We start from the raw sequence: 15,382 nt of genomic DNA, 5'->3' as shown, positions 1-15,382 counted from the left end.
TAAGCGACCTCTAGTGGTCCTGTAAATAATGACACGGTGGTGTGTCCACTCCATGGTGTGGCGGACAGGTCAGTCAGCACACCTGTCACTCAAACTCTGTTCACTTTCAGGCAGCTAATGTTAGCTAGCTAATGTTAGCTGACCTGTACTGACCTTAACTATTACAACAAGCCTTTTCCTAACCATAACTGAGTATTCTGAGTGGCTAGTGAGCTAAACGTTCCTTAGCAAACTAGCTAATAGTTTTTCCACTTGAATGAAATGTCACCATCATGTCTTGATGCTGCATTGCATCCTGGTATATATTTGTTTTAATAAGAATAGTGATAATGGTGATAATGATGTGGATATTAATATTAATAGTAATAATAACAATAATAATATTTATATAGCTTTGATTGTATGATAAGAAGTATACTTATGGTATTACATAAGAGTATGTATATATTTGTTTTAATAAGAATAATGATAACGGTGATAATGATGTGGATATTAATATTAATAGTAATAATAACAATAATAATATTTATATAGCTTTGATTGTATTATAAGAAGTATACTTATGGTATTACATATCATTTAGCACATCCTGATAATTTAAGGATAAATAGATTCCAGATGTTAATGTATGGTAATATAGGATAATTAGGAGGTGTATTTGAAAATATCTGTCATATTATATATCTATTGAATCTGGGATGCTTTTGCTTAGATCGTTATGCAAATTTTGTGTTTCTCGATGATGACGGATTAACCTTTGTTTAAGTGTCTATTTGTTTAGATACTTGTTTACATTTCATTTGTTTGTTTGTATAAGTGTTTATATTTAAGTCCATTGTTGTAGGTATTTTTATTTTGTGTGGACCCCAGGAAGAGTAGCGGTTGCCTAGGGCGACAGCTAACGGGGATCCAAATAAATAAATAAATAAATAAATAAATCCTGGTCAACAAGGCCTGCAGTCCAGCTCGTTTTGTTGCAGCCCTCCAATATGAGCCACAGGGCCGCTTCATGAGCGAGCGAGCTAATGAGCTAACGTTAGCTCCACTAACAAAACTTTGTTAAGCTTAGGAAAAGATTATAGTCCAGTAATTTTAGGCCAAAATTGGGGTCAACCTAGGACAAATTGCAAGAGAAGCAAACTCAACTGATTTTGTATCCTCAGTTTGTCCTGAGTGAGGGAAAAAAAGTCCCAAGGAATCCTATTGGTGGAAAGTTTTGAAAATCACCTATTTATGACCACATATTACCAAAAAACACTGTTTTTAACACACAGGGGAAAGGGGTTCAACATTTGACTTTCAGATATCACTATAAAAATTCACAAGGTGATTACACACACAAAGACAAGAAAAAAAGTCAATTACAAGTTCTTTGAATTATTCTATTTACACATGCATATCACACATTATCTGATTTGATATGCGCTAATAAGGAATATAAGGAATAAATGCCAGAAGAGACATTTAAACAGTGAATTAAAAGGTTTTTATATATATAGTAACCTTGAATTAAAAGGTTACTATATAACAGTGAATAAAAAGGTTACTATATATATAGTGTAAAACATGTTTAGTGGCCCATCCACCACCCTGTCTCTTTATGCAGACTCACTGCTTAATACTTCACCAGTGTCATTACTTACAGGACCACTAGAGGTCACCTCATTTTAAAGTGCAACTGTAGGTCGTAAGAAGCTGCTGTGCAAATGACCTACGGGGTCATTTTTTTTTTTTTTGCCAGAGGACGGTCTCCGCTCCTGCAGTAGATGATGTAGTAGTATTATGTCTCTGTGCCTCTTCGATGATGGATTTCCCACTTGAATGTGGGTGCAAAATAGCGGCTCTCGAACGAAGCCCCTCGCTCTCTCATTCCCCGCTGTTTACGGTTAATATTTCATATCACATCATCTGCGTTTGGCCAGTTATCCACAGGAATTAGAAAAAAAACACTTTATGAAACAACAAATACACCCACAAATGCAACATGCATCACGAGTAGCGCGGTTAAGGCATATTTGTGGCGGATTTTTCCCCCTCAAGACACAATAAAATTTCAGTTTTCAGATGGAAAAGGTAAACAAGACTGAAAATTTTACGAAGAGAGGGCGAGCGGTGCAGCATAATGAGCGCTGCACACGCCGGTGAATATTAGGAATTTAATTGCACCTTTTCTCTCACTTCTACCATCACACAGTAGAGCACTCTCTCTCTCTCTCCCCCTCTCTCTGTGACGACTCGCTGTCTCTAACCATCTCTCTCTCTCCCTGTCATGCAGTGTCTCTCTCTCTTTCCCTCTCTCTGATTGATTGTCATCACATCTGACAGCATAGGCACAAGAGGGATGATAAACAAGACATTTACACACACACACACACGCACACACTCTCTCTCTTTCTTGCACACACACACACACACACACACACACACACACACACACACACAAAGGCCTATGCAAGGACACACATACAGATAAGTGCAAGATGTATGAACACACACGCATACATATGCAAGGGCACAACAGTAAACACAGGGACACACACACACACACACACACACACACACACACACACACACAGTCCCAGTGTTGAATTTGACTGATTCCTGTCAGAGGGCGGATAACCTGTGTCACCTGTCAGCCTCAGGCCCATTGGTTTCCTCTGATTTCTCTGATTTTTTTTGTGTGTGTGTGTGTGTGTGTGTGTGTGTGCAGCTCAACAATATATTTGCCATATACTGGCTTCTGTCCACACTCAGGTTAAAGGGCAGTTCTATCTTTTGTTTATGTTTTAACGTATTTGCAACAATTCCTACTCTTTAACATACTTGTGCAGATAAAGTGACAACAAATTGCAAAGGGTGTTTCTGGAATGTGGTCTGTAGCCTCCACTGGTCCACATCAAAACCACCAACGTTAAAAACACAAACTCCTACGACAGGTGGCCTCTTCAGGTGGTGGAGTTAATCCTGTAACATTTTTAACTTTAGAAGCCACTTGAGTGCGTAGGAGTGCGTTCACTGTGTTTCCGTTCATTTTTGTTGCGGTATGAACATCAACTTGCAGACTCTTGAACCTTGTGTGAGACAGATAATCCATCACAGCACACATCCTGTTTTAATTACTCTTTTGTAATTAAACACACAATGCATACATATACTAATGCTTTATATTGCTACCGGCCATTTTCCTTGGCACACAGTGCCTGGTTATGTTTCTGAATGTATTTTTTCCAACCAGCCATTACTTTCCATTCATTTGCTTCTATTACAGAAATTAATTTAGAGAGAACTGAGACTTGCATGAGACAGATAATCAGTCATAGTGAATGGTAATTAATTTTTTTTTTTTTTTTTTTTTGGTCCAAGTTTTGGAACGTCAGCAGGACTGGTGTGTTCAAGTGTTGGTGGGAAACTACGACTGCGTCTGGTTAAACATTTGAATAAATGTTCAATTTAAGTTTTAAGAGGACTTGAAAAGGTGGTGTTTTTTTTTTTTTTTTTTTTTTTCCCTTCTAGAGACATTTCCTTGATTCCATGCAGTGTAACAGTGTATGTTTAGGGCTATTTAGGGATAAACTTGGTCTTGCTTTGTATTTGAGATGGCATTAAAGCTCTTCAAAAAGTTTTAATTTTAACTTAGAGCAACCTCTAAGTCACCCTGTTTATGGTCTGCACTTTTGTTTGTTTTCCCTTGGAATAAAAAAGTTTTTTTTTTTTTTTTTTTTTTTTTTTTTTTCCCCCCATAGAGTCAAAATTGTCTTCATTCAGATTTTGCTTATTATTAAACAGTGAACTCTGTTTCATGTTTGGAACCAAACCATAATGTAAATGTAACTTTACACCCCTAATTGTTGCATTTATCAATATGCATTTAAATTTTTTGTCCCACATGTAATTATTACCTTAACATTCTGAATGTTAAGGTAATAATAACATGTGACATGTTATATTATCCATTTGCCTAAAGGGACATTTTACTACATTTGGACAAGTAATTAGATTATCAGTTGCTATGCTCGCTCTCTTTATTACCACTCTATCTTTCTCTCTCTCTCTCTCCTGTGGTCTCTCTCTGTTTCTCTCTCCTTTCATCTTCCTCTCTAGCATGATCTCCCACTTTTTTCCACATCTTCTCTCTTTATTTCTCTCTCTCATGTCTCGCCACTCGCTCATTTCCCTCTGATATTGGAGATGCACCTCTGATGTTTGTTTTAGTTAACGCTGGTCTCCTTTTAATCTGATTTTGATGAGCATCTCAGCATTGATCTGGATATGGAGAGGGACTGCTGAAGAGGAGGAGGAGGAGGAGGAGGATGGACGAGGCACAGCGCAAGTTGCCAAAGATAGGCTCATTGATCTCTCCAATCTAAGACCACATAGCCTGGTTTCCACAGATAAACTTTACTGGAAGAGAAATGAGCGCTAATTGCCTGTGGAGAGCATATTTCCACCACTGACTATATCTGATTCCGGCATCTTTTCCAAGTTTTCACCTTTTTTTTTTTCCTCGCTGAAATTAAACTCGACAAGCTCTTTTATGTACTGGGAGAGCGCCGTGACCTCATGAAACTCATTCAAACCCCTGATGATTTCAAAATCACAAGCATGTCAAAGTGCAAATAAGCTTGTAATTCCTAAATCATTCAACACTGACTTTTAAACAAATTGCATATGGATTTTGTCTGGCAGAATTAAAAGCAAAATGGGAAAAAAGGTGAAAAATACACGCAGCCGTGAAACAAGCTGAATTTTAAGCCCATTAGTAAAGCAGAAATAATTGATCAATAAGCCATGTGTCATAGAGTAATTCAAATAACCCTGGCAGCATATTCAAAATGCTGTGTTTGTGAGTGGTGAATAAATGTGTGTGTGTGTGTGTGTGTGTGTGTGTGTGTGTGTGTGTGTGTGTGTATGAGTGAGAGAAAGATAAAGAAGACACAAAACATGTATTTATGTGCTTCCTATCAAAGTGTGCAAAGCAAATGACTATGTAGTTCTCTTGTGTGTGTGTGTGTGTGTGTGTACTAATGTGGGTTTATGAATTTGCACACACACACTTCTATGCACATTATTGCAGTAAATTAATTGAACTGAATTGAATTGAATTGAATTGAATTGAAGACGCCATTGTTTTATGGCTGCAGCATCACATCAAAACGGAAAGATCTAGATGTCTTGTGCATCATTTTATATATATTTCCTTGTAATTCAGCAGGAAATATTTGGTATCTCTACTAGAATTTAAAATAAAGTTCTGTGGGTTTGAACAAATCTTGGTCTCGCACTGTGTGTAGCTACAAATAGCCAAGCCGCTATTTTTTCTGCATGCTCAACTAACAGCGTTCTTCTGCGGTCCAAGAAGACATGTTTGAGGCAACAAAAAACGCTTCAACAAAAAAGTTTCACCCTTGATTTTAAGCCCTTGATTTTCAACGCTGTCTCTATTTTTTTTATTGTATAACATGCATATATACACCATTACACTTGTCAGTTTTCACTCTGTGTCTTGTGGGAAGGCGCTCCTCATCCCCCCACCTGGTGATGCAAGCGGAGGCCGAGCAGCAGCAAGAAAGACTTGTTTCAGCCCAGAGATGTCTGATCATTCTTTTTTTCCAGATAAAAATGAGAGAGCTGCAGTCTTTCTCACTGCTGCTTGGCTCGTGGCTGCAACATCATCAACAAAGCCTGCTTACTAGAGACAGAGAGTAACTGACAAGAGTAATGATATGGTATATATAAGCATGGCATACTATGAAAAGATAAGGCTGGTCCTTTAACAAGAGACTTGAAACAGTAGGGATTTGTCTTACTTTGTAGTAATTTAATTCTACTTATTCAAAAAACAAAAAACAAACAAAAAATGCTGCTGCACCAAGGTGGATCATTACAACGGCTATATGCATGCTTGCCTGTCTGTGTGTATGTGTGTGTGTGTGTGCTCGAGTGTGCATACATATGCACACACAGTATGTTTAATTCACCTGTGCTTTGTGCTTATGTAAATGCATGTGTGTGTCGGCTGATAGCTGCAGAGCGCTGACTCACCGTAGCTCTTTGAAGGGCTCGGCTCTGACGTGCGGCGTCTCCACTGAGTTGCTGAACACAGCTCCTTCAGCCCCTGAAATTACACGAAACAGCATGGGATGAGAGGAGACACCACTGGGTGAGACCAGACCCCTTCTTGTCCGATCAATGGACATCATGTCCAAGGCCACGCCGATCTATACCGTTCTAGTTGCTGTGCAACGCGCCCCACACCTCGCCGTCCCTCACTGACAACATGGCGAGGCAAGTTTATTTGTATAGCACATTTCAAATTACATTGGCAGTTCAAAGTATTTGGATCAAAATGGATAACTAAATCAGGACTTAGATATCCCAAATGTGTAGCTATTGCAAATGTGAGTCTATATCTGCAAGTAAATATTTGGATCTGCTCAGTAGTGTAGTCTAGTTTATTCTAGTGGGTATACGCATGCACGCACGCATACGCACACACACACACACACACACACACACACACACACACACACACACAGGCTCCCTTTCTGAAACGTTAATGTTAGCTCCAGCTGTAGTGTCCCCTGAAGTGGCAGTATTCACAGGACAAGCAGCAGGCTTATTGAAACACTGAAATAGTGTCATTTGGTTTTGCTTTCTTTTCATTGTTTTTTCTCCACTGACTAGTGTTGGACCATTTGAGGTTGTTGATTCGTGACCCTCTTCTTCTCAGCCAGGGGTGTCCAACTGGTGCCATGGAGGGCCGAGAGGCTGCAGGTTTTCATTTCAACCGAAAACTCCACCAGGTGAATTCACTGATTAGTCCCTCCTCTCTGCTCGGAGGTAAGGTGATCAGTGAAATCACCTGGTGGAGTTTTCAGTTGGAATGAAAACCTGCAGCCTCTCGGCCCTCCATGGCACCAGTTTGACACCCCTGTTCTAAGCCATACACCTTTTTTCCCATCATACAACTTCACCGCTTCCTTAGTAGTTTATGTAGGGTTCACGTCACGCCTGACGGAAGCCCCTATGGTCAAAAAGAGACCGCTTCGTAACACAGAGAAGGCGAATTTATGAACAGGAAAGTGAACGTTATGTCAAAAAAACATACTGATACATATCTTTACACATTTTTTAAGTGGTTATATGGAAATTCTGGACCTTTTCTAGTGGGTATACGACGTATACCTGCATATCACGTAGACTACACCACTGGATCTGCTACATCTTTGGATGGGTTTGTAAATATATAATAACATTTGCAATGTGCACAAACATTTGAAAAATCTATTTAGACCTAGAACTATGTAAATAGTAGCTCATGTTTCATTTGACTCAGTTTCAAAGTACCCATACATTTGCAAATAAGCATCAAGCTGTTGGTGAATTTTATAATTCCTTTGACGTGTCTAGATTTATACTGAAATCTTTGTGAGTACAGCTGTGTAGGCAACTTCCTACCAGGAGAGGGTGCCAGTGTCCTCACCTGCAAATCTGAGTACACATTTGCCATTATCAAATCCTTACCAAATATAAAAACTTAACAAAAATAAAACAGAACTGAGATAAAAAAAAAAAAATAATAGATATATTATTACAAATAATAAACTGAGGACTGAAGAGGATAAAAATGCAGTCGATTGAATCATCTCAGAATATATCAAAGGCACAGGAAAACAGGTTTTTAGTCTAGATTTGAAGTAGTTCAAGTTGGTGTGCATTAAAAATCATGAGGAAGTGGCTCCAGACATGCAGTTCCTACTACTTGCTTAAGATGCACTGCTAAAGTACACTTTTTTTTTTTTTTTTTTTGGATTTGATTTTGATGAGGAACACTACAAAGTCATTTTGTTTATTTTGCAGGGGCTGTTGACATATAAAGGAACAGAGGAGTAGGTTTAAAGCCGCTTCTAGCTATTGGCAACTTAGCACACTGGTCATTCCAAATGACAGGGATTAAGTTTTTGAAAAATGTGCTCACTCATGTTTACCAACCTGGTTGGTCTATGATGTTTTTTTTTTTTGTTTTTTTTTAACCAAAGGAAACCAGAAAATTGAGACAGGAAAAAGATCTAATTTTTGTTGAGTCCAGCTTTCTCGGGACAGAGAAGTTTGTATGTCCCTATGATGTTTTGAAGTCTCACCTCCTGTGGACAGATGAGAGTACATACTCAACATCATGACGTAATTTGGGCAAATATCTTAGTGGGGATTGGATGCTCTTGATAGAGGCTGACACTTGTTAATTTTTACATAAAAAACTTTAACTACTTGAGCATCAAAAAGAAGAAACACTTGTATGTTTTCCTGTGACTCAAGAATGACAATAAAAAGAAGAGATAAAAACAGAGAGAGGGAGGAAGGATCTTAAAGCTGAAAGCCTATGAGAGCATGTAAAGGTGAAATATATGGATTTTCTCATCTTTTGAAAAGTCAAATACTCCTAATTCATATTGTGGTTTGTGGAGGAGGGCAGCTCTTACAACAGGCTTTTGTATGAAAGTTCCAACATGCATGTTGAAGTGCACGTTTCCCAAAGAATAAATGCACTTATCTGCATTCCACTACGCTACATTCACATCCTTGAATTTAGTTTAATAGAAGAAAATCAAGAAGCAGCAGTGGTAAATAACAATAAACTATCTCTCAACTCTTTGCTCAGCAGTTCTGATCAGCTTATAAATAAGTAGTATATAGAATCTAAAGAAACTATACACTAATATACATCTTCTTTCAATTCCCAGATCCTTTCGCAACTCAGTGACGCAGTCAACAGTGCAAACTCTGTATGTCACTTGTGTTACACCTGCCTTGTTAAGGGGCTTAGCCAGTAATGCAGTTTTCTCATCCTGCATACATGGCTATTGCATTATACTGCACTGTACAAATTTATAAACAGGTTTATATACTGCAAAACAACAACACTTAAACTAAAATTCCCACTGCGATTTACCCACTGAGGTAGTTTTGTGTGATTTGGTGAGGTTTCCAGTCTGTCTTCCTTCATCATGATGCAGTGGGGCTGGATGGGTGTTCTTTTGTGGAGCGCGAACTGTCAAAAATCTACATGTGAAAAACTCAGCAGTAACAGGTCTTTACAAAAACAACGACACAGACACCAGACAAAACCCAAAACCTTTGAGCTTTGTGGGTAAAGAGTTTCTGTTGGGACCTATTCCCTGCTAAAGAATGCCAGTGTACTGTATCAATCCGCGACTGACACTTTTTAATTTAACAAAACTTGTAAAACTTATTATGTTTTATGAACATTCTCAGTCAAAATGACATACTGAGAATAAAACATAAGAATAAATTTAAAGATACCCCAATAATGCAAATTCAGAGTGGACAGATTTTGGTTTTCTTGAGCAAGAGAATAGTTCCCAAAGATACCAGATATCTGTGGCATTTTTGGAAAGAGCTGTTGCTACTGACCTCTTCACACATACATTTTTGCTAGTTTTAGTTCCACAAAACAATAACCATCCAGCCCCTTTGTATTGCAGTGAGGGGAGACAGTTTGGAAACCTCACCAAATCACACACAAATTGTCTGGATCTAGACTCAAATAAATGCACTGAATTACTCTCAAATCCTTAGCTCCTAATCAACTTTAGTACAGGGTACTTTCCCAACTTTTAGCCTTGAAAGAATGCATTAAGTACTTAAAACTGTACCAAAGTAATACTCTGTGACTTTTCACCTATAGGCTCCCATTGACTGTGTTGTCAATGCAGCAGCTCAGCTCGAGTAAACCTGAGCACTCAGGCACATCAAATCAACAAAGGATCAGACGTGGATCAATGGCCATGACTAAATGTGTTTCAAAGCATTTCGACACACTGCTTGGAATCCAAATGCCTCACACTTTCTCTCTGACACATAGAACTACTTCTTGAAGTAAGATGTCCACAAAACAAAAAACTCCAAGCTTGTCAAATACAATGTTTGCTGTAATTTAGCTCTCTTTCAAAGTGATGTACAATATACCTACAGCTAAGGATTTATCGACTTAGGGTCCTTTCCTCGTTCACCTCATTCCCAAGTTTTTCTGTACAGAGTACAAGTACTCTAATTATTGTGGAAAAAAGGGGAGCTAATACAACCCATCAACAGGCCTCTCATTGGTTTCTCAAGTTGTTCATCTCAGTGTGAAAAGGAAAACACAACTTGTTAATCCTCCCAGTGACTTGCAAAACTCTCTTCAGTAGGCTAGCACAAGTGAATATTACCTCTGAGCGCTCCATATTGTACCAACCTCTTGCTTTTTCCAACACATTCTCATTCCCAGGTCATCAAACACTGCACTGACCATGCCCCTTTCACATTTGATACCAACGCCAAAAGCATCGAACTTGGTCTCCTGGGTGAAGAGTCTGCGGCTTATACGTCCACCATCCACCCCAACCACCTCATTTTTTGGACATTCTTGCTCTTTATATTACATCACTTTACCCCGTGTCTCATACTGACAAAGACTGTCTTTAGCTTCTAATGGGTGCCTGCATGTTTGTGTCAGTATCAGATATCGAGGGATGCCGTAAGCGTTAGTATCAAACACAGAAGGTTGTGACCAAGATGTGGTATTTGGCGCCTTGGGAATGAGAATGGGCTGCTTTTTCATAGCAACTTGTTCCCTGGAGAAACAGTCCACAGTGTGGGCAGAAATGAAAATGGAAACCCAGAAAGTCTCTCCCTCTGGTAACCAGAAGTCCAAGGAAAGAGCAGAGCTACATCAAGGCTACATATGGAGTGTTTAGTCTGTTTGAATTGACCCCTGGTGTTTCCCCCCCAGTGTGGTTCTTTTGGGCAGCTGTGAACACAGCAATCCTACTCAAGTTCGCATTAAAACAACCTGCTGGTCTTGGACTGCTCCAAAGCGAACCTGAATGCAGTTGAACGGTTGCGAGAACACAGCTCGACCGTCATTCAACCCCACTAAGTGAACCAAACACACTGTAATTATTATTACAGCGTGTGATAGTCGTGTGGTACAGCTAAATCCTGACTGCTTCCAGTGTTTTTTTCATTTCTCACATAGAAAGTCATGATCATCAGAGTATAACAGTTTTATGACTTGACCTTATGCCTGAAGAAGGTCTATGGCCGAAAGCTTGCAGTAAATTTTGATATGCACAGTGTTTGAGTGTGCGCTTGCTGTTTTTGTAATCTTTATTCTTAAGTTCAGCTCCAGCACCTTTTCTAAGCATATTGCTTACGGATGAGCGGTGGCTTTTTCTCACTGTCATGACTTGACCTTATAAAAATTGATTCACAGCAAAAAAAAAAAAAAAAAAAAAAAAAAAACAAGAAAGAGACAAAACAGACTTTATTGGGGATGGACTAAAACACTTAGCTTCTTTGCATCATAAGACAAGTGATGCAAAAAAATTTACCATATAGAGATATAGGGCCCTATCTTGTGCCACCCGCTATCCGCTGCCACTACCCGCTACCCGCAAATTGCGGATTTAGGAACTTCCGCTATCCCTAAACGGTATCTTGCGCCCACGCTACCCGCTATCCGTTATGCCGACTCCGTCATTTGCGCCTGGAGGTGTGTCTGTGGGCGTGTTTCATGCGCTATCCCTAAAGTTGCTATCTTGCACACACACTTGTGCGCACACGGTCAGACTGATACCGGGACGCCGCCGGAATGGACTGAGTATATTACTCATATAGACTGTTTAGAGGAAAGACTGTTTTAATTGGACACTTACGCCAGCACGTTTTATTGTTTTATCATAAGCCAGCAGCTGTGCTATATTTTTATTTTTAATATTTTATTTGTCCAATCTACCTTGTCAATAAATTAGTTTACACATAGTTCCACCTCTGCCTCTTGTGTGTCTGTGGTGTGACCCGGGGATTTTACTCAATCAGTACAACCTTGTGACACGTCCACTTGGACACATGTGGCTCCACCTCCCGAATTAACTCGCCTATAATATAATATATAATATGTATATAAAGCCACCTTGCTTTAGCCTCAGTAGAAGCCCTGAGAAAATCTACCTCCCTCTCTCCATCGAGGGTTTAGGATTTAGGATTTAGGATAGTGCATCCTGCCCTTAAAGGCAATGGCACCTGGCACACTGAACGCCAAAACATGCCTATGCATAATATAGCGGGTAGCGCAGGTGTTTTGCGGATAGCGGGAGGTGCACAAGATAGCAACTTTTACGGGGGAACGCCTCTTACGCAACCCTAAATCCGCAAATAACGGGTTTAGGGAGTCTGGCGCAAGATAGGGCCCATAATGTTTATCTCATAGTTATTCTTTCCCTTATACTCAGACAGTTTCTTAGTTCTAATGTTAGATGGTTTTTATGTGTTTATTAGCATGCTTGCTAGTGGTCAGCCAAGCTAGCAACACTTGCCCCAGAACAAACTGTCAACTTCACCGCTGTTAACCACTCTGTTCTGTTCTGTGTTATGGGTAAGGTAGTGCTTAAAAAGAATAAAACAACAATATGTGTTTTTTTTTTGTTGTTTTTTTTTTTTTTTACAAAACACAATTTCTTACAAAAACCAAAACAATTTCCCTGCTACTAAGTAAGCCTTGCTGGTGAGTCAGATTTTTTGAACCCTTGGAACTTTTGGACCCCAACAATTGTTGCCTGATATGTAGACTGAACGACTCCTCTGTGTCCACTCCACTGTTCAGTTTGAAACTGCCTACATGTCAGCTGATGTCTGTCTGAAGGGACTTGAGTCCTGCTAACCAAAATGACTGACATGTCCAGCTGCTGTGACGTAGTTTTAGGTCGACTTGCTAGCTGCACTACTGAAAATCAACATAACTTTGTAACTTTATCCAGTTACAGAAATGTCAGTCAGTGTTGATACTCGTCATGACAAGCCAGTTTGTGAAAGGGGTCATAACAAATGCAAGAGCTCAGCTGCCAAAAATTAATGAAAAACATTTGAACCAGGGACCAAACGTCCATATACATATGTTCAGGCACTCCAAAAATGTCCCCCCCAATATTGCTGGAATATATTAGCAATTCAATAGCAAATTCAATATCTGTCCCCCCCCAATGTTGAAATGGTGGTTTTGGCCCTGATTTGAACAAACTCCCTGTGACCTGTCCAGGGTATTTCCCCTGCCTTCCACCCAGTGAGTGTTGGGATATGCTCCAGCCACTCCCCTGTGACCCTTATGAGGACAAGCGCTTCGGAAAATGAATGAATGAATGAGTGAATTTGGGCAAACTATTCCGTGAAGTTGGGGTAAATCTAACAAACAGACTGGGGGCCCTTTCCAGCAGGGCTGCCCTACAATGGGAGAAATTGCAGTTGAATTTGGCGACACCGGACCGACTGAATCGCTCAAAATTTATAACGTGACCGTGCAATTAAAGGAACGCATACCGTTCATGGTCATACTGGTGTGTGACAGCAGCATCTTCTTCTGAGAGACTGGATCCACACATTGCTGACAACCTAGAGCCTTGACAAGTGATTATACTGAGCAACAAATGTGTTTTAGTAGAAAAACCAACATGGGATCACGACAATGATCAAACCTAACTGCAGCACCAGCTCTGTGGCTTCTGTGCATGGTTGCAAACATTTGCTTACATTTTCCATTGGTTTATTTCTGACCAGTGAATGACAGACTGTTGTGAAAGCTGTATGTTACCCCGCCCCTTACTGAAATTTGAATAAATATTGACTTTTTTAACATATTTTCCTGGTCCAGTGCCTGCTGCCACACCTTTAATCGAAAACATTGCCTAATTTCCAGCCATTTACTTCCAAGTCACCTAGACAGAACCGGTTGTGCTAAGACTAACAAGCCACCAAAGTCATTTTCAGTTACGCTGGGGTTTGATGGTTTGATGTAGTAGCTCTCTAGATGTCTGGAAATATTTACAACCCTCCTGTTACTCCAGGGAACCATTTCCAGCACAGCTCAACCTGGAGAGGAGCTGAGGGAGAAAATCTTTATGCAAAGAGTGGCTTCGGCTCACTCATGTGGGATAGATAAGTCTGCTGTTAATGACGGCTACAGGTGGAGCCGCTCCTGGGAAGTTATTTATTTATTTATTTTTCCTTTTTAAACCTTTATTTACCCAAGAAAGTGTTTATCTTTAGAGGCATAGTATGCATGAGTGAAATATTTTTTGAAATGACCACACTCTGTCGCTATGACTGCCTCTTCTGGCTGTGTTTGTTGTGTTCTGGATGTTTCAAGGCGGTAACCTTTTCCTGTTAATCTGCATGGGAGCTGTGGAACACTCCACGCTTGAAACACTGTTAGTTCTTCTTCACACTCAATGAGGAATACAAATTTACAATGCAGTATAAGCCAGGTCAAGCCAATGAATAGCCCCACTGAAGCTTGCTGGGGGTTACATGCCTTGCTCAAGGGCGTTTTGACATCATGAGGGAGGGGAAAGCATTTCATAACCATAAACTTTTCACAATCATAAACTCAGATATTTTACCTTTGATGCTTGTTATTAAGACAGAGGAAGAAATAACGTAGAACATATTTAAATATGTCCATGTCACAATGTGGGCACACACCAAAACACAAATGCACCCACCAGGAAAACCAACAAACAAACAAACAAACATTCCCTCTTGCCAGTTGCTCACATAATCACAAGTGACATTTACATTCACACAGAGACAGGCCCAGAGAGGAACAGGAGGGAGCTCTAACCTGCACACATGTCACTTCTTCTCTGCAGATGAAACACAAACCTCATGTTAGAATTCCCAGAAGTCACTTAAAGTAAAAGAACAAGATTCCATCTGTCACCCTGCCTCAACTCGCTGGTTTTAAGGCCTAATTGGTAAGTTGCTGTTCTTTTCTTTTCTTTTTTCTCCATTGGCGACATCTTTGCTGCTAAGTAGCCATATGTGTGGAGTTTTTGCGCTGCACTTGATGATCAAACATTGTGGGTGTGGCAGTGACGGCTGTGCCCTTGCTGGACTTGTGAAATTTTGTGAAATTTTGTGCATGATGTTTAAAAATACAAATTACAAGCTTTCTGCGAGACAGGTGACAGCTGAGTGAAATGCGTTTCCTCATCAGCAAAAAAAACAAAAAAAAAAACAAAAAAAAAACAGGGGAGACATAAAATAGAAACAGGAAGTAGTTTGGCTTTGAAACAGCATGGAAGAAATGGTGTGTTCAGACAGGGCTCGTCAACTCGGAAAGCTGGGAATTTCACCGATTACCACCTAAAATTCACACTCTACCAGCCCACAGAGTCGAAAATATCAGTGGCACACCCAGGCAAGTGTTCCATCTGTGATGTATCACCTCGACATGTGGCCGGCTTGAGACGAGTGCACCAGGTCAGTGATAAATAACATCAGTGCCACTTGCCTTTATCTGGCTTGAGGTGTGTAAATGATTGTGACT

At 39.9% G+C, this 15,382-nt stretch overlaps 1 protein-coding gene across 2 annotated transcripts in view; it reads right to left on the bottom strand.

The window, feature by feature from the left end:
• sgcd (sarcoglycan, delta (dystrophin-associated glycoprotein)) overlaps positions 1–15,382 on the bottom strand; it is a 182,252-nt gene that overhangs the window by 36,771 nt on the left and 130,099 nt on the right. For both annotated transcript variants that reach the window (XR_003929407.1, XM_030069681.1), the window contains exon 5: positions 6,043–6,115. Coding sequence is in view for 1 of the 2 variants with exons in the window: in XM_030069681.1 (XP_029925541.1) it covers positions 6,043–6,115 (73 nt within the window). In the remaining variant the exon portion in view is untranslated. The remainder of the gene's footprint in view (positions 1–6,042; positions 6,116–15,382) is intronic.

Source organism: Myripristis murdjan, chromosome 14 (genome assembly GCF_902150065.1).
Source record: "Myripristis murdjan chromosome 14, fMyrMur1.1, whole genome shotgun sequence".
Classification (NCBI taxonomy): domain Eukaryota; kingdom Metazoa; phylum Chordata; class Actinopteri; order Holocentriformes; family Holocentridae; genus Myripristis; species Myripristis murdjan.
Note: the sequence above shows the minus strand (reverse complement) of the source record. Positions and strands in the feature narration are given on the sequence as shown.